This window comes from Glycine soja, chromosome 14, assembly GCF_004193775.1.
Source record: "Glycine soja cultivar W05 chromosome 14, ASM419377v2, whole genome shotgun sequence".
In the NCBI taxonomy this organism is placed as follows: domain Eukaryota; kingdom Viridiplantae; phylum Streptophyta; class Magnoliopsida; order Fabales; family Fabaceae; genus Glycine; species Glycine soja.
Genome location: NC_041015.1, coordinates 2,791,364 through 2,812,862, shown reverse-complemented (window position 1 = coordinate 2,812,862; position 21,499 = coordinate 2,791,364). Strand labels below are relative to the sequence as shown.

Here is a 21,499-nt window from a genome sequence, read left to right as displayed (position 1 = left end):
TTCTTTTCTTGTGAAAGTTTGAGACGTATTTTCATGGACCAGTTTCTTCTGGTGTATTGTTAATAACCTTATGTAAGAATGTAAGTTATGTTACCACGAAATATCTCAAAGAAAATAATTTTGGCTATCGTGTTTCCAATTCCATAATGTATAGACAGTGGAAAGGTTTTTTTCATTTTTGTTCTGTCTAAGTAAATTAGAAATAAAGTTTAATTCGTTGATGGTGAAGAAACTTTTTAATTATAATTGCATGTACTATTTTTTTACTCTTGGGAACAAGGGCCAAAAAAAGAGAGGAGATGCAATGATGCATCATGGATCATTTGGCTGGCATTAATGGAGCTGTTGTGCTGTAGTGACTGTTTAATGTTTAACAGCTTATGTTAATGTATGCCATTATTTTTTTATTTCCATGCAAGGATAATAAAGTACGCAGACAACTCCTGCTATAACTTTTACAGCTTTGTTCATATAACTCTAGTTTATGGTTAGTTAATTCGTTTAAATATATTGTTAATATGAGACGATTCTTGTTCAGTCCAAGTAGGTAAGAAATTAGACACAATTCTCTCATCTTTCTTAGTCAATTTTGCTTTGGATTTTGGGTGCACCTGAAGTTCAGAATACAGAAATTTATCAAAATAAAATAAAATTGAATATCATGTTCATTTAAAACAGACAAAACTCGAACCTGAAATTCAGATGAGAACTTTTCTGGCCGGGAGTTGAACGCGGAATTCATAATTGAATTTAACCAATGTGCCACTACAGATATTTTCATATTTTGATGCAAACAATTATTTATATATAAGATTCTTTTAAAAAATAAAAAAATGATGATTAAAAAAAACATTCCGCAGCCGGGAGTTGAACCCGGAATTCATCGGTTGAATTTAACCAGGTGTGCTACTACGGAAGCTTTGACATGTTGATGCAAACGTCTGAATATATATAAGATTTTGATAAAAAATAATAAAAATAAAATATGATAATCTAAAAAATATGATGATTTTGATCATCAATTGAATCTAAACAAGTAGATGACCATCAAGAGTACATGAGATGTTATGTAAACTATTTGATATTGTCTTTGATTCTTACCAATCAAAATACCTAATCCCAAGACTACTATCAAATGAACTGAAACGGTGCAAGGCATTCTTAAGGCAAAATTGGATGCATGTATTGTTGAGAGCAGAGGAACAGGCCTGGGAGTGATTTAGAGAGATAATATATGAGGATGTTGTTCTGGCAGCTTCTACTATGCTTCTCCCCTCCTGCCATTATATTCATATTGCTGAAGCCTTGGCCTTCAGCATGAGACTAATTGCATGCCCCTAGCCAACACTTGGAAAACAAATTCTTTCACTTTTAATAGCTATTTTGTTGGTTTTGTTTCGGATTGTGATATTTTCCTTAGAAGCACATCCACTCATTATTTATCTCTTGTAATAAGTTCTAAATAGAGTTGCTGACATTTTGGCTAGGCTATCCTTTTTGTTTAATGAGTCCCATTGCATTGAGGAGACCCCTCCCCAAATTGTGGACATAATTGTTCTTGATCATGTATTGTCTCAAGGCTTTTTATTTGAGTAGTTTATCTTTCATAAGTTATTTCAAGTAGCTTATTTTGATAAACTATTTCAAGTAACTTAAAGAAAAATATGCTAATTTATAAATTATTAGTTTTTTTCTCATTTTTATATTTATTATTTTGTTTAAAATTTTATTTTATTTTTTTATTCAATTTAAAAATTAAAAACTCTCTTTTTTTCACTGTTAGGAAAAACTCATTTATTTTAATGTCAAATTATTTATTTTAATGAATTATTTCATTTTTATTTATAGTTAAAATATTTGGTTACTAAACCAAAGTTGATAAAAAAAATAAAAATTATAATATTTGGTTACTAAACCAAAGTTGACAAAAATAATAATATATACTCTAATTTATTAATTAAAAAATAATTTAATGATATTTAGTTAAATAAATTAAAGTGTATATAATCAAACACGTAAGAAGAAATAGTATTATAATATTTGTATCTTTCAGGGGAGAAAAGGGTAATTTATTTTTATTAGAAAATAGAGATTTGTGTAAAAAAAATACATAGATATTAACACTTGAAATATACAGTTACAATTTTAATTTAATTAAACTATAACGAGCTACTATTTATAAGGAACTTTTATATTTTTAAGACTTTGAATATTGGAACTCCTTTTAAATTTTCAAATATTACTCTTATGTGCTAGTGTGATTTGGGTGACATTGTAATTCAACACAAGGACCTTAACCTCTAATTGGGCCTTTAGGACCCCAGCCTCCCTAGTTTCTAGTTCGGCTCAAGATATAATCCTTGAATTTTTTTCATGTCTCAAATAGTCAAATTTGCCTTCTTTTTTTTTAACAATAAAAAAGAAAGTCAAATTTTCCTTTTTCAAGATTTACTTCATTTTAATATTTTTAATTCTCACATAAGAAAAAAAAACATTTTCGATATCTAATCATCTTCATTTCAACTCCAAACTTAAAATTCTCCATATTGCAAATATCTCCACAATATTTATTGAATTAATCATCTGACCTTTTTCCACGGCAAGGTCTTTGAAAACTACTGGGATAATGGACAAAATACACCTTTATGGAAATTAGTAAATTACATTACTCATAATTTTACAGTAAATTATATCACACATAATTTTCTAGAAATAAGTCTGATCGGGGGGATAGAGTTTTCTTATGTTGATGCCGATACTTAAAAAATACAAATAGACCACGTCGGTTATTTTCCTTTTAAGATTTTAAAGTTGGAACCAAAAAAACTTACTTAATTTTCTCTTTCCTCAAATAGTGATAAAGTTGTCCTTTTAGCTATTACGATTTTATCCCACAATAAATATATAAATATTAATACTTAAAAAGGAACAAAATACTCTTATCATATAACTACATAGTTGTGTGATTCAACATTTTGCTAACATTTTTTTTTTATATAAAACGAGCTAAATGTTGGCTTCTAAAGACATAAATCCAATTCGCCCAATTTGTGTTTTCATCGAATGTTGAAAGCTAAATCAGTTATCTGTCGTGTTCATCCTTTAATTTAGTTGTTGTGGTCCTCTAATTTCTTTCTCTAACGATAGATGCATATGACTTGTTGCTTGACTTTTTGGTCTCCACACTCCACTCTCATAAGTAAAACTTACATTGCTAGTCCTCAAAGTAAAAGCTACACGGGATCCCTTAAATACTGTACACTGTACAATATATATTTAAAAATTTAAAATGCTCTATTAAAAAAAACTCTAAAATTAAGTAACTCTAAGAGAGAAATATTCTCCATCTTCATCATCCATAGATTAAGATTAATTATTCGTTACGAGAAAATCTTATTGTAATTTATTGCATTATAAACATTAATGAATGATGGCTAGGTTACTTCTTTTAATTCGCATTCTTTATATCAATATAAGTATATTTTAGAATGTGTGGGTTTTACGACGAACCATAGTGGCATGTCTTCAATTCCACTTACAATAGCTAAGAAACTCAAAAAAATTAGAAATAGTGCGAGATGTTTAAAATATTATGAGTAATGATATTCATACAATTATATTTATAATAAATTATACAACAACAACCACATTAGCAAAAAAAATCAAACTTTAATAAATAAAAAAATAAATTTCCTATCTTATTTGACAGGTTAGAAAAAAAAAATCAAATCTTAATTTATAAAACAAACAAATCCAAAAACCAAAAAATATCAAATTTGATAAAAAAAAAAAAAAAAATCTCGTGGAAATCTCTCATGGTAATTTTCATTCACGACCTAATCCTTGCCGCACTCTTGCCCCCTCCTTCATGCATTTGTTTAGGCATCCACCATTAAAATTCCTTTCATGTTCTGCAATTCAAGTATCGTTACCTTTTCACTGAGAGTTTATAATTGAAACTCACCCAAAACACAAAAACAACTAAACTACCCACACCTTAATGGTGCTAGATTGAGTTTTTGTCACTTCCAAACTTTTATCTCACCTATGCGTAGTCTCGACATATGGGAATTCAATTAAGATAGGAAATTTGTTTTTTTTTTTAATAAAATTTGAAATTTTTGTTGACGTTGTAATTGTTGTATTACTTGCTGTAAATATAGTTGTATGAATATTATTACTCAAATAATATTTATATTTTTTACTTAAAAGGTTTTAACTAAGGGTGGCTTGTACGGAAAAATCTAGCCGGTTTAACATCCTGTCTCTAAAGTATATGTTTTAAACAGGCAAGGTAATCTTGGTTTGTAAAATAAATAAACTTTTTTTAGGATCTGACTTATAAAAGCTCATAAATAAATGGATCAGTTTGTGGATCTAAATATTAATTTTAAAAAAATATCTTTTTATAAAAATACTTTTTCAAAAAGTAAAAATGTATAAAATTAAAAGAAAAAATTTTGATTTCATTTTTAAACTAAAATCTATCACATCAAGATATATTAATATTTTAAACATAACAAAATAACAATAACACATAAATTAAAAATCAAAATTTTAACATAACAAATTAATAATACTTATACAATAAATTTAGACGGATTAAACACCTAGTTAATGAATTTCCAGATAAAGTCTCTTGAATCCACGGAGTTGAACTCAAAAGTTCAATAGAATTGTAAAAACTTAAAAATAAAAAATAAAAATAAAAAACATTATTCGCCTAACCCTTAATCTTAACATACCAGTCTGTGAACCCAAGTGTCTGTATATTCACCCTAGTTTAACTACTTAAACTCTTCTCTTCTCTACAATTTGAATTTGAATTTTAAGTCACGGTATTGAATAGTTTCACTTTCTTGTTGGTCTATTAATATACTTCTCCTTTCTGGTAAATAATATAGAATTTGTTGCACGTAAATTCCTACAATTTTATCTTATGCCTAAGAGCCAAAATTGCATTATGTGTTTCTTACAAATTTGAATTACCACGTACGCCTTATCAAAGTGCCTGCGATGACGCTGGTAACAGAATTTGTTTGGATATAGGCCTATTCAAGAGTCAAGACTCCTAAGGAGGGTCAAACGGTAATAGCACCATTAATATTTATTTCCTCATGTGGCCTGTGGCAATATAGATATGTACTATGTCACGGGTAAGAGGGCCTTGACCAATTTTATTATGTTACTGATCTTTTTTTATAAAATCTCCAATTTGAGATAAAAAGGAAAAAAAAAGTTAAGAGAAGTGATTCAATGATTATTTTATGATAAAAATTAATTATCAATAAAATTAATAAATATCTTATGCATACATAAAATGATGTAAAATGAAATGTAAACATTATGGGATGCTGAATGTGATCGTTTGGTATACGTTTTAATGATACCTACAAGGGAGAGAATATCACAAGATAAATTATACGCTTGGTACGCAATGATGCAAAATTGTTATTAAGAAATCATAAGAAGACAACAATAGGGTCACGATAAACAGCAAAACATAGTGAATTAAGTTGCTTAGAATAAACATTAACTTCCTTTGACATTTATAAAATGCAGCATTAATAAGGCCAACACAGAAAGGGACAGAACACCAGAAAAACTCTCTCAAAAGCCATCCATTCAATTCTGGTAGACCTTTGAACATTGAAGATTACTTTGAGGGATGACAACAAAGTTCCTCAAATATATATATTCCAAATCCCTTCATTTTAGGAACAACAATCCCTACACTACAGCTGTTTCCCAAGCTCCCTATCACTGTCTTGTCTTTTTAACAAAAACACTACACCTTGTGTTGTGTCATTGCATTATAAGTCTCTTAAGTTTAGTTTTCTGTGTCAAACATGGTGGATATGATGGATATCTCTTTCTCCAACGAATTCTGCTACATGAGTGCATGTAGTTTCAGCCAAGAGATGTGCTTCTACAGTGCACCAACTAGTCCTAGCAGGCTCAAACTAAGAGCACCCTTTGGTTCTCAAACTGGCCCCACAACACCAAGAGCAGCAACACATGAGGATGATGCAGACTCCAATGTGAATGAGTTTGAATTTGAAACTAGTCGCAGGTTCAATGTTAGTGTCGGTGACTTGGACACCGAGACAAACCAAAAGGATGAGAACCTTTTTGGTGATTCATTGCAGACTATGGCATTTGCTGATGAGCTATTCTGTGATGGTAAAGTCTTGCCACTGATGCCACCTCTCAAACTTCCTCCAAGGATGCATCAGAATGGAGATGGTAGCATTATGAGCACTCACAGCTCAACACTGACGTCTCCAAGATCCCCAGGATCGGTGCTTAGGCTTCGGTTTTCGCGGCAAAGTTTGTGGAATGATGACTTTGATCCCTTCATGGTTGCTTTGGAGAAGGTCAGAGAAGAAAAGAGAGGGAATCCAAGTGCAAGACATGGTCTGAGGAGGACTAGATCACTTTCTCCATTCAGGAGCTTCAACAAGAAGTCTGAAAAAAATGTGGGAATATCAAAGTCAAGTCAACTTGAGTCACATTGTTGTGACACAGCTCAGCTAGTGTGTGAACTTAATAAAGAGCCATTAAAGCAAGTGTCAGGAAGAATAAATGTGCTATCTGAGCCCAAAGGGTTGATGTTTGCAAAACAGGTGAGACTAGTAGGAGTGAGCAATGATACTACAACCTTGGAGAGGACCTCAGTTTCCAAAGTTGCTACGGAAACAAAGAAAGATGAGGGGAAAAGAGGTGGTTTTTGGAGAAGGAATAAGAGAGAAAATATAAAGAAGTTTCTCTTTGGGACTAGTAACATGTGGAAAGCCAATGCTCATCACAAGTTAGAAGATAAAATAGCAGCACAAGAGAAACAACCCTTGGTGAGGAAACTTGACATGAAATCTGTGAAAGCAACAGAATCAACACAATGGGATAAAGATCCAAGAACTGGTGAGTTGACCAAAATGAGATTGGTATGTCACAGGCCATTGCCAAGATTTTTTCTCTGCTTGGGTTATGAGGAAGGGAAAGTGAAGTGATTGAGTCACACTGGGTAGAATGTAGAAGTTAGCTGAAATGAATGCTTTAAATTACAATTTTAAATTCGTTCTATTTGTGTAATAGTGTTGCTGTGATGTTGCCTCTACTTTACCATTTTATACTATCTAGTGGGAATCATACGATACCAATGCTTTTTAGAAATTGGTTATTTATACCTTGTCTAGAAATTTTCCCACATGAATTGGCATATAAATTTCCCTAACAACCTTCATTTCCTTTGTAGTCCCTTTTTTTCTTCTTGCACATAACGATTGTTGAATAGACATTTTTCTGGGAAAACAAAACACTGAATGGTAGATTAGGTGAATCAGCATGAGCGCTGCATTCTGAGGAGGCTACAGACCTCAATCATAAATTATTGCCAAAAGAAAAATCAGTTAGCGCATAGAGAGAGCATTTTTTAGGCATATTGCTGATGATCCGTTTGCATATAAACAATGCCTGAAATACTTCTTACATCACTTGGTACGAAAGTTATATTGCTGTGTGATTTCAACGCTTAATAATTTGAGAAAATCAGAGATTTTAATCATTCTATATATTGTGGAATGAATATTCTACGCCATCAGTGCATAAATGAGCAATTTACATTGATTGAAATCACAGGCTAAACTTAACCATGAAAAAATGTGATAATAAAAAAGGGGAAAGTAAATAGGTAGCCTCAAACGGTCATTTGGTTGAATGATGAGAATCCTATACCCCTTTTTCTCTAATGCAGAAGAACCTGCCTCTGCCAATGCTTAATAAGAATACTAGTCTTGACATAATGCTAAGTGGAAAATTAAATCTGATTAGTCCAAGACTTCAGAAGGCCAAATGCTTTTCCAAATGGAAATCTCAGTCTCACTCTTAATCTTTCTGATTCCTCCATAAAAACCATCTGCTTCATTTCCTTCCTCTCTATGATCTTTTCTACTTATAGTTGTCTTCCTCCAACGCGAGTCAGGAGTGTACTGATTGAACTCTAGCACCACTGTGTCTGCAACCAAAAAAACACATAATGCAGTGTCAAATAAACCATGTTTGAATCCTAAGAAAGGAAATGGAAATATACAAAAGCCTAATGCCAAGACTAAAAAAATTGACATGTTCAGTTTTCAATTTGGCAGAATTTATAACTATTCAATATTCGTGGCAAAAAGCTTTTGATGGTATGACTGCATGGTCCACAACATAACAGAGTCCACTCCACAACTCCATAAAAAAAATAGACAGGAACATGTGTAAAAACTGTCATCATGCTGACACAATGTGATTTAAAAAATATGATAATAGAGTTTTTCACAAAAAATTTCCTGTCAGGAAGATACTGAGGCACAAATTAGTAATTTGCATTATCATTATTCTGTTGCTATTGTTATCTATGGTTAAGAAAATGTTAAATGAAACATCAGACCGGATAGCTAAGCAGAGATTGTGGATTATTCTGGTCATAACTACTAATATCAGAAAAAGGAAGTAAACTTTTAAGGCTTATAGTGACTGTGGTATCCCCACATTACATAACAAAAAGAAAACAGAACATAAAAGAGAAATTGATTTTTTTTTTCATTTTAACGTAGTTGGCCATAAATGTATCCACCGAGACACAAGTTATCAATGTGTTGGTGGAATTATGACATGCGGACCATGATATGTCTAGGGGACCAATCATATATCATAGCTGGTGGTCCAAGTTTTGATATATTATTAGGAAAGGAACCTAGCCCAAATTGTGGTCTGGTCTGCCATAAACTTTACATTTATGTAACTTTTTTCACCATTTAACCTCCACAATGAAAAGCATAATAATGGTAAATAACAAAACTTTAAAATATTTAATCCGTTAAACAGTATTTCAACCTTCACTCCAATCCTGTGTCTTCAAAATTCTGGAGCATTATCTTTTATCTCTCTCCATTTTTGCATATTTATACACTATTCAGTTGAATCTAAGAAAACATAATTCATCCGAATCCTACAATCATTCGTTCAATCATCCCTATATCATATCCTCTTTGCATCTGTCCACTAGGCAATTTTACTCAGAACATAATTCAACTTGAAGGGAGGAACAAAAAATATTGATTAAATGAATGATAAAACATAAAAGGCAAAATCTACAGCCAAGAAAATATAAAGAATGATAAAACACATTCATTTAAATGGAAAATGCATTAACTCACCACTACTATGACAACGGCAGTAATTTTCATTCCCATCGCATAACTCCAAGTGGCCTACAACACCATACCACCAACCTGCCATAAAGGTGCATTTCATCAATCTACTATCACAAAAAAGGGTAGATAGATGTATAGGAAAATGCATAATTAAGATTGGAGAAATAATTATTTTTATCAGACTCAAGATTGGATTCCACTTTCCTCTTTTCGTTTACTCCCCACATTTTGTATTCATCCTAGTTTTTCTTTTTCTGTCCATAGCCACTCTTGTTTTATGCTTGTTTAAATAGCTCTTTAACCATATTCTAAAGACCATAATAAACTGTAAAAGTAGAAGAATATGTTGAGTAAAGGAACAAACCATAAGGAAATTCTTTGTTTCTTCTCCACTGAATCTCTATGTGATCGCCCGGATGCAAATCATATACACAATCAGAGATATGAAGATCATGTGGAGGAGTATCAACAGGTGGTGCTCTTAGCCTTTCCCATGGAATGCCATGCTCTACTGCAACTGTCCTTCTTCCATGTGGTGGATACCTGTAATAAACAATTGATCAATAATAAGGCCACTAGATCTATCCTCTTTTTCTTCCTTATGGAAACTCTTAAAATATATTCTGTTATGATAACACTAGCTTTATAATCAATTCCTTTTGCCATTTCTAATTTTCTTTTGTATCTTCATTACTGCTCTAGTCACGTGTTATTTCCTAAGGTTAATAATTATTTAAAATGAAAAAAAATAGTATGATTAAAAGCATAGTTTACAATCAACAAAGAATTGTGTTTGTTTTAGGATCAAAATTAATTTTTAAATCGTTATTGTTGTTGTTATAAGAATATGCATAAAAAAAATTAATTTACCTTTTTCACTTGTGTTGGGGCTTTACTCTGCGAATTAAATTTTAACTTTTAAACAAATAACATGAAATATATATTCTAATTCTAGTGCGTGCCTATGTATATACAGAACATATGTGTATGCATGACAGAACTATAATATAATGAAAATGGGTTGAGTTAATTTTTAATATTTCTTCTTTCAATGACTGATGGGAACATACATATAATCACCAAGAATCATGTCCAATTAAATTACCTGGCCTGGAAGGTGTCATTGTGAGGATCATAGCTAAGCTCAGCATCATAGCATGATAACATAAATCCAACATGGCCATTCTGCAGTGAAAAATGTAACTTGTGAGAAAACACAACAATCTTCTATTCTAGTTGCCATGAAAAACTAATTTGTTTCACTATTGAAGGTAGCATGAAAGAATATAAGTTTTCAATACCAAAAAGCACAAAGGGATTCATAATCATTGATACCTCACGGTTATAGACCTGAGCAGGAAACCAGAAATTGCCAGTCTCCAGAGCAAGATACCAAGTCATGAGTGAATCAGGAGGCAAATAACTTTGCTGCTTGATGCTATTATTTGCATCTACCTTGGTTCTCATCCATGAGAAAGGCCAGCTAAGGGACACAAGCCTCAACAAGCTCCTTTGTTTTCCATGTCTAAGAGTTCCAACATTCCCTTTGGAAGCAACATGCCATTTCCACTCCCTATAAGCAGCTTGACCAATAATTCTACCCCATTTCTGTTTCATGTGTCTCTCCCAAAGGTGATCACTCACACAGCTCTCTCTTAGGGAGCGGCAAACCCCGGCCATTTGACAAAGTGAAGCTGGAGGGAGCTTTTCAAGAATGCATTCTAACACCAGCTCTGGCAAGTCCAACACTGACATATCTTGGGAGTCCTCAATATTCTCCACCTTTGAAGACTTCTTCATTAGAGACATTCTTGTGGGAATTTGACAAAGAAAACCAAGCCAAAGGCGGTTCCTAAACAACTTAGAGATGGACTTCACAGACAAGTCTTTGTAAAACAAAGGGGAGATCAACCTCAATTCACTTGCCCATGATGGGAGTGGTTTGAGAGAGAGGAGAGGCTTTAAAAACAGAAGGAAGGAGATGCAAGTGATTAAGTAGAGTAGCATTAGCACTTAGGAATTAGGATATCTTTCAAAGGTCAAGTTTGGCATATGTGATAATAGAACCTTAATGCCAATTGTGCAACACCAATGGCTAACAAGGGGGAAAGCAAAACCAAAATACTTGACACAAATTAATGACACACCACCCTCCCTTCCTTGTTGGAAAGAAACACAGGAAGCAAATTGGAACCTTCAAAACAAAGCACCTTTTAAAGATGGGTTTTTTATTGGTTCAGTGAAAGCCCACCAAAACCCAATGGTGGGCCTCCTAGGCCAAAGTTAGATCAGAATAAATTAGGTAGAGAACCACACGAATGAACCTTGGAAATAAGTCTCACAGTAGCTTAATAATGCTAACTCTATCTCCTATTGGTTTCCAATAAAGAGGAGAGAGCAACACAACCGTGCAGTCAATCTAAACAGCTGTTATTCAATGAAGAATCTGTATAAAATGGTCCTTATGAGGAGGGGAACATCAACACAGCAAGAAATGGAGGTGGGGCAACCAAGATCTGATAACAGGTTTCATAACACCGAGAAATGGAATTGAAAAATGGAAAAAAAAGATGGAAGATGAGTCTATATAATAAGAACCAAATATATGTTCAGAATCTCCAAATCTTATTGGTAAGCGAATAAATCTTCTGGGAATATATATAATTGGTGTGTAGCTAGAATAAAATAGATCTAGCTAGTTGGAACTTAAGCAGCAGGAGGCCCACACAAGACCCTCAAGATCCACAAAAACAATGGAACCAAGGCAAAGGTCAATCTTTGGGGTGGTGCAGAGTAGATAGATAGAAAAGAGGATTAAAAAAAAAAACTCTGATGAAGAAGATAATGAATGTGAAGGGTAGGTGGGACCACCCCTCACTCCAACAAATTCTTCACCACACCTCAATTATTATCCTCTCCTCTGAAAATGCAATCACGGAATTCTCTCTTTTTTTTTCCTTCTTCCTGTTGTTGTTCTTGTTCTGTGTGTGGGGCAATATAGAGAACAATTGGTGGACAATGAAAGGAAAGGGCAGTTATTTATGAAAAATGAATGGGAGGCTGATGTTACGTTAGATTTCTGTGGATGTCAAAATACATTTCTACTCTTAACATATATCCATGTCATCACCAATGGCTATTGCTCTATCATGCAATCATCCAAGGATTCCCATAAGAAAATTGTATAGATAAATAACTTTTTTTTACCTTGTTACATAATATATTATTGATTTTATGAATAAATAATTTTTATTAAAAAATTCTTTTCATCCAATCATATTTTTTCCATCAAAATGAAATCTTATTTAAGATAATCAAATTGAATATGACTCCGATCATTCAGTTATTGTTATATAAATAAATAGCTAGCAATGAATTTTAAAACTTATTTTAAATTATTTTTTTATCTCCAGAAAACCTTGTATGCTTTGTTTTTGTTGTAGCAAATTCTAGTTGGAGGGAAATATGTCTGACTAGAAAAGGCAACTACATGTCTACATTGGATAACGTATATAGGACAAGATTAGCTAATTTTAATGTTGGAGGTTCGAGGTAAGGGGATTCGGATCCGCTGCACCTGCGTCCACTGTAATAAACATGTTTTCGCTGACAAGTCACAACAAGATTTCAACATTTTAAACAATTATTATCCCCTATTCCTTTTATTTTCAATAATTAAACATCTGTCATGAATATTAATAAGTATAATCAATTATATTTTTATTGAAATATTGTTCTCTATGATAATTTTATCTTTCTTGCATGTTTAATATAAGAAGGGATCAACTTAATTATTTCAATAATAATTATTTTAGAATTATTTTTTTTTTCATCATTTATTTTCTTAGATTCTAACTGATAATATTAGTGACTTATTATAATTATTAAAATTTTAAAAAAATGATAAGAATAAAAATATTTTTAAAAGAATTACTCTATAGATTGATCCCTCTTGTTTAATATGTAATATGTAAAAAATTTAAGAATCAATAGACGAAGTTTAATCAAGTTGTCAATTCGTTAACTTTTAAAAATAAAAAAGTCAGCGATTGGGTTCCTGTTAGGCCTTAATTTGAATGAAGGAAGCATCTAGAAATAGATTTACACGTACAGCAGGAATGTTAGTAATTTTATGATGAGTTATAATGCACTATGCATGTGTATCATTCTAAAATTAAATGTTTTTAGAATATAAACAAATTAAATGTTGGTCATGATATCAAATTTACTTCGTCAATGCAAGACTCGATATCAAAGTGATAACAAGAGTTTGATCAGCATCTTGACTTTTTTAAAGTTACAAAGATAGTTTTACTTTTCATTACTTTTTTTTCTTACTAGAAATAAAATTGTTCGATGGTACGAAATTTTTGTTCCATTCTTTTTTTTTCTCTTTAATTTATAATGAATCAATAGAAATCAGCAAGTTAAAAGTTTAATTATATTTGAAAAATCGAGACATTGAATACGAACTAAAGGATTCATTCGTTTATTTATCATGTACTAATGATAATGATGTGTTATATATACATGTCTGTATCAAATAATTTAACTAATGTTATGTAAAAGTACATTTAACCTCTAGCTAGGGGAACAAAGAAGCTGGAGACTGTGTGTTGTCAACTTTTACAAGGTCTCCAAAGTACTGGTAGAATGTTTTTTTTTATTCATTATTTCGTACTTATGATTATAAAATATTTTTTTTATTTTATTTTTTATTATCAAATATTTATATAGGAAATAATTATTTGCTTCGGTTATATAAATAATGTATAAAAATATTTTTTTTATTTCTATTCTATTTTTAAATAAAATTTTAAAAAGCAAACAAAATAAAGTAAAGTAATATACTAGTTTTTTTTGTTATTAAAAATAAAAACACTCTATCTAATCAAAAGACTGAAGAATCCAACTTTTTATCTCTACCTTACAGAAAATAAAAGGAGTCACGTGCATGATGAGGTGACTAATAATAATGGATCACCATTTCACGTGTGTGTATTCTCTCCGGTAAATTTTCCCATCTGGGGTAGTTTTAGAAACTATTTCCCCAGATGGGGTCGTTTCTAAAATATTTGCAGCATGGGGCAGTTTTTTATGTGCATGGAAGACCCAAACTGGTGTCAGTGAGCAACCCGCCACAACCAATGGCGATATGACCGTGCAGAGGCTAAGTCGCCAGTCCTAATGGCGATATGCAGAAGCAGCTGGGAACCGCCAGTCAAACTGGCGAGTTCCATGGTACAGGCTACAGGAGGTGTGCAGGAGCTTTTGCAGGGGTGCAGGAGCTTGCTTTTCAGAAAAGGGAGTTGCAACTGCCATTGGCGAGTTGCCTGCAAGTTGCAACTCCCATTGGCGGGTTGCACAAGAAGAAATAGCCATCACCAATGGCGATTTGTTGGCTATAAATACCAGTGCTCACGTTTTGAACTTGAACTCACGTTTTCAGCTCCAAATTAGAAATAAATCTTTCATTGCTCACGGCTTCAAATTAGAAATTTCTTTCTTCTTTCATTGTATGCTGAGCTCTAGTTGTGTGTGGTCAGTGACTTAGAGTTTTCTGAATACAGAAAGAGCCTTGAGTTTTGTGAGTGTGTAGGGATTTCTGTTTTAAATTTGTTTGGTTGAAGTTAAATATTTGAATTAGGTTTATAATTTTGAAATTAATAATTTGTGTTATAATTTTTGTAACCTATATTTTTATAGCAGATAGAAGGTATACTTTTTAGTAACTCTTTAATTAAATTAGTTTTATATTTTTATTTCGTAATATCCCATAAAATAATTTGTATTATTTATTTTTAAGTAATTTTTTGTAGCAGTTTCAATGTATAAATTTTATGAAATTTTTAATTAAATTAGTTTTATATTTTATATGATTGTTTGTGTGTATAAAATAGAAGAAATTTGTCATCAAAATTTTAATTGGTTTAAAATTTGGTTCTTGAGAGTTAAATTTGTGAATGAAGTTCGTAAATTTCTGTCAAATAAATTATATTATAAGATATTTTTGAAGTAATTTTTTAGACCAATTTGAAATTATAATTGTTAATAATTTTTTAATTAAATTAATTTTATATTTTATATCCCTTGTTTGTGTGTATAAAAGAGAAGAAATATGTCATGATATTTATTTAAATAAAAAAAATTTGAGTCTTGAAAAAAGTTGGTAAATATGAAAAAAATTATATAACAGTCAAAATAATTGTAATTGATAATAAATTTTTGTTATAATTTTATGTAAGTAATTATTTATAGAAGTAAATATGAAAAAAATTATATATAGGTCAAAAAAATTTGGTTCTTTAATTAGAAGTAGATTTTTGCTTTAAAGTAATTTTTTGAAGTAATTTTTTTATTTCTTAGTTTGCAGTAAAATAATTTATAACATAATTTTCTTGTAATAATTTATAATTAAAACTAGATTTAAGGTTTAAGAAAATTTTTTTAACTAATTTTTTTTATTTCTTAGTTTCCAGTAAAATAATTTGTATTTGTATTATAATTTTTTTAAAGTAATTTTTAATTAAAACTAGATTTTAGCTTTCAAGTTATTTTTTGTAAGTAATTTTTTTTTCTTAGTTTCCAGTAAAATGAATTGTATAATAAATTTTTAAAGTAATTTTTAATTAAAAGTGAATTTCAGCTTTGAAGTCATTTTTTATATTTGTTAGTTTGCAGTAAAATAATTTGTATTATAAATTTTTTAAGTAATTTTTAATTAAAACTACATTTCGACTTTCAAGTAATTTTTTTAAGTAATTTTTTTATTTCTTAGTTTGCAGTAAAATAATTTGTATTTTGAATTTATTATGAATAATTAATTAAAATATTGTTTTTGTAGGTACACGATGAATTCGGTTATAACAGTGTTGTATTTCAATGGAAGGGTATATGAAGATAATGATGGTGTAATATTTGAAGGCAGTAAAAAAGCGATTCAGATTAAACGTGGAATTAGTTTCAATGCTTTGAAGAAAAAAATTGGAGACAAGGTAAAGTTAGAAAATAATGAAATTATTTCTGCTATCAGTTGTAGATTTTTAGTGTCAGAAAAATATATTGCCTTGCAAATTTGCGATGACGAAGACGTTGAAACGATGCTAGAAAGTTTTAAACAACAACAAGAAATGTCAGTTCTAGAATTGTACATAGAAAAGGATGTGGCTGGTGGTTCAATGTTTCATTCTGCAAATTCCCTTACATCATGTGGAAATTATGTATCTAATGATTACACACAACCGCCAACAAATATGAGCAATTTAAATCTTGACGAAGATGATGATCATGATGATGATGATTATCTTGTGTCTAACTCATACGTTGAAGAGTCGTTAGACGAAGATGACAGTGTTGACGGTATATCAGATACAGACAATGAAGTCCCCGACATGATTCCACCAGTAAGAATTGTTCACCCAGCAGAAGGTATGATTTACTCTTAAAAAATATTTCACTCAATACATTTATTATTTCACGACAATTGTATTTAATGCCAAATAAGTATGATTTGAATTTTTTTTGGACTATAAGGTGTACAAGCAATTGAGAATCCATTTTGGAATGATGCTTTGCATTATAATAATATCAACTGGAGCCATCCTGATGAGGAGGACATTTGTGGTTTGGAGATGCCATCCACTTTTAATGTTGGCCAATAATTATATGTTGGCATGGAATTTGATAGTAAAGATGCGGTCAAGAATGCGGTCAAACAATATGTTATGAGGGTGCATCAAAGTTTCAAAGTGGCTGAAAGCAAATGGGACAAGTATGTGGTTTGTTGCTTGAATAGAAATGCAGATTGTCCTTGTCCTTTCTACATGAGGGCAATTTTATCTAAAAAGACTGATTCATGGAAAGTCACTCAATGGGGTGGACCGCACACATGTCTCAATATGACCATGACCCAAGATCACGAGAAACTTGATTCAGATTTAATTGCCACTTGTGTAGTAGGTACGTATTTGATGTTCATATTATGTTATTGTTTAGCCTTAATTGTCATTTAAATTTTGTTATTCTATTGACAGGCATGATCAGAGAAGATCCATCGATAAAAATTTCATTGATTCAAGAGAGGATTAACAGTCAATTTGCGTACAAGGTGTCGTACAAAAAAGCTTGGTTGGCGAAACAGAAAGCCATTGCTATTGAATATGGCGATTGGGATGAGTCATATGCGAAACTTTCGTCGTGGCTAACACACATGCAAAATCATTCTCCTGGATCGTATTTTCAAATACTACATGACGATTTTATCGTTGGAAATACGGTTAGTCGCGAACATCGCCAATTTCATAGAGTTTTCTGGACTTTTGGCCAATGTAAAGAGGCTTTCAAGTACTGTAAGCCAATCATACAAGTTGACGGCACACATTTGTACGGAAAATACCGTGGGACCCTCTTAATGGCCACATCACAAGATGGAAATGGTGGCGTCCTTCCTCTAGCATTCGCTGTGGTTGAAGGTGAGACGTTGACAGCGTGGTCATGGTTTTTGGCACACTTGCGTGAACACGTCACTGATAAAAATGGTATTTGTCTCATATCTGATCGACACGCGAGTATAAAGTCCGCTGTCGCTAACGAAGCACTTGGTTGGCAACCTCCCCACGGTTATCATGTCTACTGTGTGCGACACATAGCAAGCAACTTCAATCGAAAATTCAATAATGCCAAACAAAAAGAAATGTTGAAGAAATTGGGTAAGATTTCATATTTGATGGTCACGTTTATTTTACTTTCATTTATACTTAAAATTGTTATTCATAACTAATTTTATGCAGCCTACACTCCATGCAAGCACATTTTTGATCAAAATTTAGAAAAATTTCGTGAACTGAGTCCAGCCATAGCAACATGGATAGATCGCATCTCAAAGGAAAAATGGACGATGGCTTACGATAGGGAAGGACGTCGATATGGCCACATGACAACGAACCTCTCAGAATGTATCAATAAGGTTTTAAAGGATTGTCGCAACATTCCCATAACAGCATTGGTGAAATCAACGTACAGTAGGTGTCGAAAGTACTTTGTTGAGCGTGGCCGCCAAGCCCAAAGACAGTTAAATGAAGGCCAACTATATTGTTCAAAGCTTGTTAAAGAACTGAGGAAAAATCAAGAACAAGCTTGTACGCACATCGTTCGCGTGTATGATATCCACTCCACAAGGTTTGAAGTAGAGGAGAGCTTCAACCCTATAACGCAACGTGGCGGACAAAAATGGGCAGTAAACTTGAATGATCGTCATTGTCAATGCGGAAGGTATTCTGCGCTTCACTATCCATGTTCACACATTATTGCAGCTTGTGGTTACGTGAGCATGAACTACTACCAATATATAGATGTTGTTTATACAAACGAGCACATCTTAAAAGCTTACTCTGCACAATGGTGGCCTCTTGGGAATGAAGCGGCTATTCCTCCTTCTGATGACGCATGGACACTTATCCCTGACCCAACTACAATTCGTGCGAAAGGTCGGCCAAAATCAACAAGGATAAGAAATGAGATGGATTGGGTCGAACCATCTGAGCACCGAACAAAATGTAGTAGATGTGGAGCCGAAGGGCATAACAGGCGTCGGTGTCCAATGCAATCTGAGCGTGGGAGTTGTTCAAATCGTTGATTTATGTATGTTAGTTGAGTGACTTGTATTTGTTTACGTTTTGTTCAATGTATTCAATTTCTGGGGTTCTTTGAATTCGGTAGTTAAAACTATGATTACTAACCCATAACCCCTAACCTCTAACCCTAAACCCCAATGAATTCGTTTGATGCGCGACATAAAAATAGTGATTATGATTAGTAACCCATAACCCCTAACCCAAAGTCATAACCCTAACCATAACTCATAAAACTAACCCTAAACCCTTAAACCTAACTACTAAACCCTAACCACTAACCCTTAAAATAAACTACTAACCCTTAAAATAAACCACTAACCCTAAACCCTAACTACTAACCCTAAAAATAACCAACTAACCCTAAACCATAACTACTAACCCTTAAAATAAACTAGTAACCCTAAACCCTAACCACTAACCCTTAAAATAAACCACTAACCCTAAACCCTAACTACTAACCCTAAAAATAACCAACTAACCCTAAACCATAACTACTAACCCTTAAAATAAACTAGTAACCCTAAACCCTAACCACTAACCCTAAACCCTAACCACTAACCCTTAAAATAAACAACTAACCCTAAACCCTAACCACTAACCCTTAAAATAAACCACTAACCCTTAAAATAAACAAGTAACCCTAAACCCTAACTACTAACCCTAAAAATAAACCCTAAACCCTAACCACTAACCCTAAAAATAACCAACTAACCCTAAACCAATAAACCACTAACCCTTAAAATAAACAACTAACCCTAAACCCTAACCACTAACCCTAAAAATAAACCACTAACCCTTAAAATAAACCACTAACCCTAAACCCTAACCACTAACCCTTAAAATAAACAACTAACCCTAAACCCTAACCACTAACCCTAAAAATAAACCACTAACCCTTAAAATAAACCACTAACCCTTAAAATAAACAACTAACCCTTAAAATAAACCACTAACCCTTAAAATAAACCACTAACCCTTAAAATAAACCACTAACCCTTAAAATAAACCACTAACCCTAAACCCTAAATACTAACCCTAAAAATAACCAATTAACCCTAAACCCTAACCACTAACCCTTAAAATAAACCACTAACCCTAAACCCTAACTACTAACCCTAAAAATAAACCACTAACCCTTAAAATCAACCACTAACCCTTAAAATAAACCACTAACCCTAAACCCTAACCACTAACCCTTAAAATAAACAAGTAACCCTAAACCCTAACCACTAACCCTAAAAATAAACCACTAACCCTTAAAATAAACCACTAACCCTTAAAATAAACAACTAACCCTAAACCCTAACCACTGACCCTAAAAATAAACCACTAACCCTAAACCCTAAATACTAACCCTAAAAATAACCAACTAACCCTAAACCCTAACCACTAACCCTTAAAATAAACCACTAACCCTAAAAATAAACAACTAACCCTAAACCCTAACCACTAACCCTAAAAATAAACCACTAACCCTTAAAATAAACCACTAACCCTTAAAATAAACAACTAACCCTAAAAATAACCAACTAACCCTAAACCCTAACCACTAACCCTTAAAATAAACCACTAACCCTTAAAATAAACAACTAACCCTAAACCCTAACCACTAACCCTAAAAATAAACCACTAACCCTTAAAATAAACCACTAACCCTTAAAATAAACCACTAACCCTAAATCCTAACTACTAACCCTAAAAATAAACCACTAACCCTAAACCCTAACCACTAACCCTAAAAATAAACCACTAACCCTTAAAATAAACCACTAACCCTAAACCCTAACTACTAACCCTAAAAATAAACCACTAACCCTAAACACTAACCACTAACCCTAAAAAAAACCACTAACCCTAAACCTAACCCATATACTTACTTTGATGCGCGACATAAAAATAGTCATTATGATTACTACCGTTACTTATTTGATTTGTGTACTTAACTTTTTCTTTATGACTTTATTTATTATTCTAGTTTGATGCGTGACATCAAAATGGTCATTATGGTGTCTTGCGATGGTGATTCAATAACAAATGGTGATAAAAAAACGCAATTCCATAACAAATTCAATAACAAGCACAATGAGATACCATAAATTAAGTCTGAAATTCAAATTTCAAAGATACAAAACAAATTTCAAATAGAGACATCAAAATCAGTCATCATGGTGTTCGTGATGGCGCGAGGATGTGCCACATGGTCGATCCCACCTTCGGGCTTGACGATCCGGATTTCTTCTTGCGCGCTGTCTCCGCCCTTGTTCCTCAGCCTCTGCAGAAAACTCGTGACGCAAATCAACACCTAATAAATCACCCATAGGAGGGATTGCTCCAGGTACATCCCATTGCTGACCTAATGGGGCATTAGGTGTTGCCATTGGGGCATCATGTTGCTGCGAAGGGGTCATGGTCGGCCATGAAAAATGAGGCTGTGTTTCGGCAACACCACCAAACGAATGTTCGCTTGCAGACATATCAGTGTCATGGCCCTCGAAAGGATACTGATACATCTGCGAAGGATACTGAGCAAATGTTGGTGGCGTGTAATACATTCCATGGCCACGCTGCTCCATATGTTGGGAAAAATCTTCCGCTTGAACAATCTCCCTTCGTCTGTCAAAACCTCGAGTTTCAACACTTGACTGAAGCATGTGAAACTCTTGTGGGGGA

At 32.6% G+C, this 21,499-nt stretch overlaps 2 protein-coding genes across 2 annotated transcripts; one reads left to right on the top strand and one right to left on the bottom strand.

Annotated features, from left to right (window-relative positions):
- The first annotated feature begins 5,617 nt into the window (after nt 1–5,617).
- LOC114384856 lies at nt 5,618–7,234 on the top strand. Its single transcript, XM_028344671.1, has one exon. The coding sequence runs from the start codon at nt 5,850–5,852 to the stop codon at nt 7,008–7,010; it is 1,161 nt and encodes a 386-aa protein (XP_028200472.1). The 5' UTR covers nt 5,618–5,849; the 3' UTR covers nt 7,011–7,234.
- Nucleotides 7,235–7,538: 304 nt separating this feature from the next.
- On the bottom strand, nt 7,539–12,206 carry LOC114384855 (F-box protein At2g26850-like). Its single transcript, XM_028344670.1, has 5 exons — nt 10,533–12,206; nt 10,303–10,382; nt 9,562–9,740; nt 9,201–9,275; nt 7,539–8,014 (listed from the first exon to the last, which is right to left on the bottom strand). The coding sequence occupies exons 1-5, from the start codon at nt 11,202–11,204 to the stop codon at nt 7,827–7,829; spliced, it is 1,194 nt and encodes a 397-aa protein (XP_028200471.1). The 5' UTR covers nt 11,205–12,206; the 3' UTR covers nt 7,539–7,826.
- Nucleotides 12,207–21,499: the final 9,293 nt, after the last annotated feature.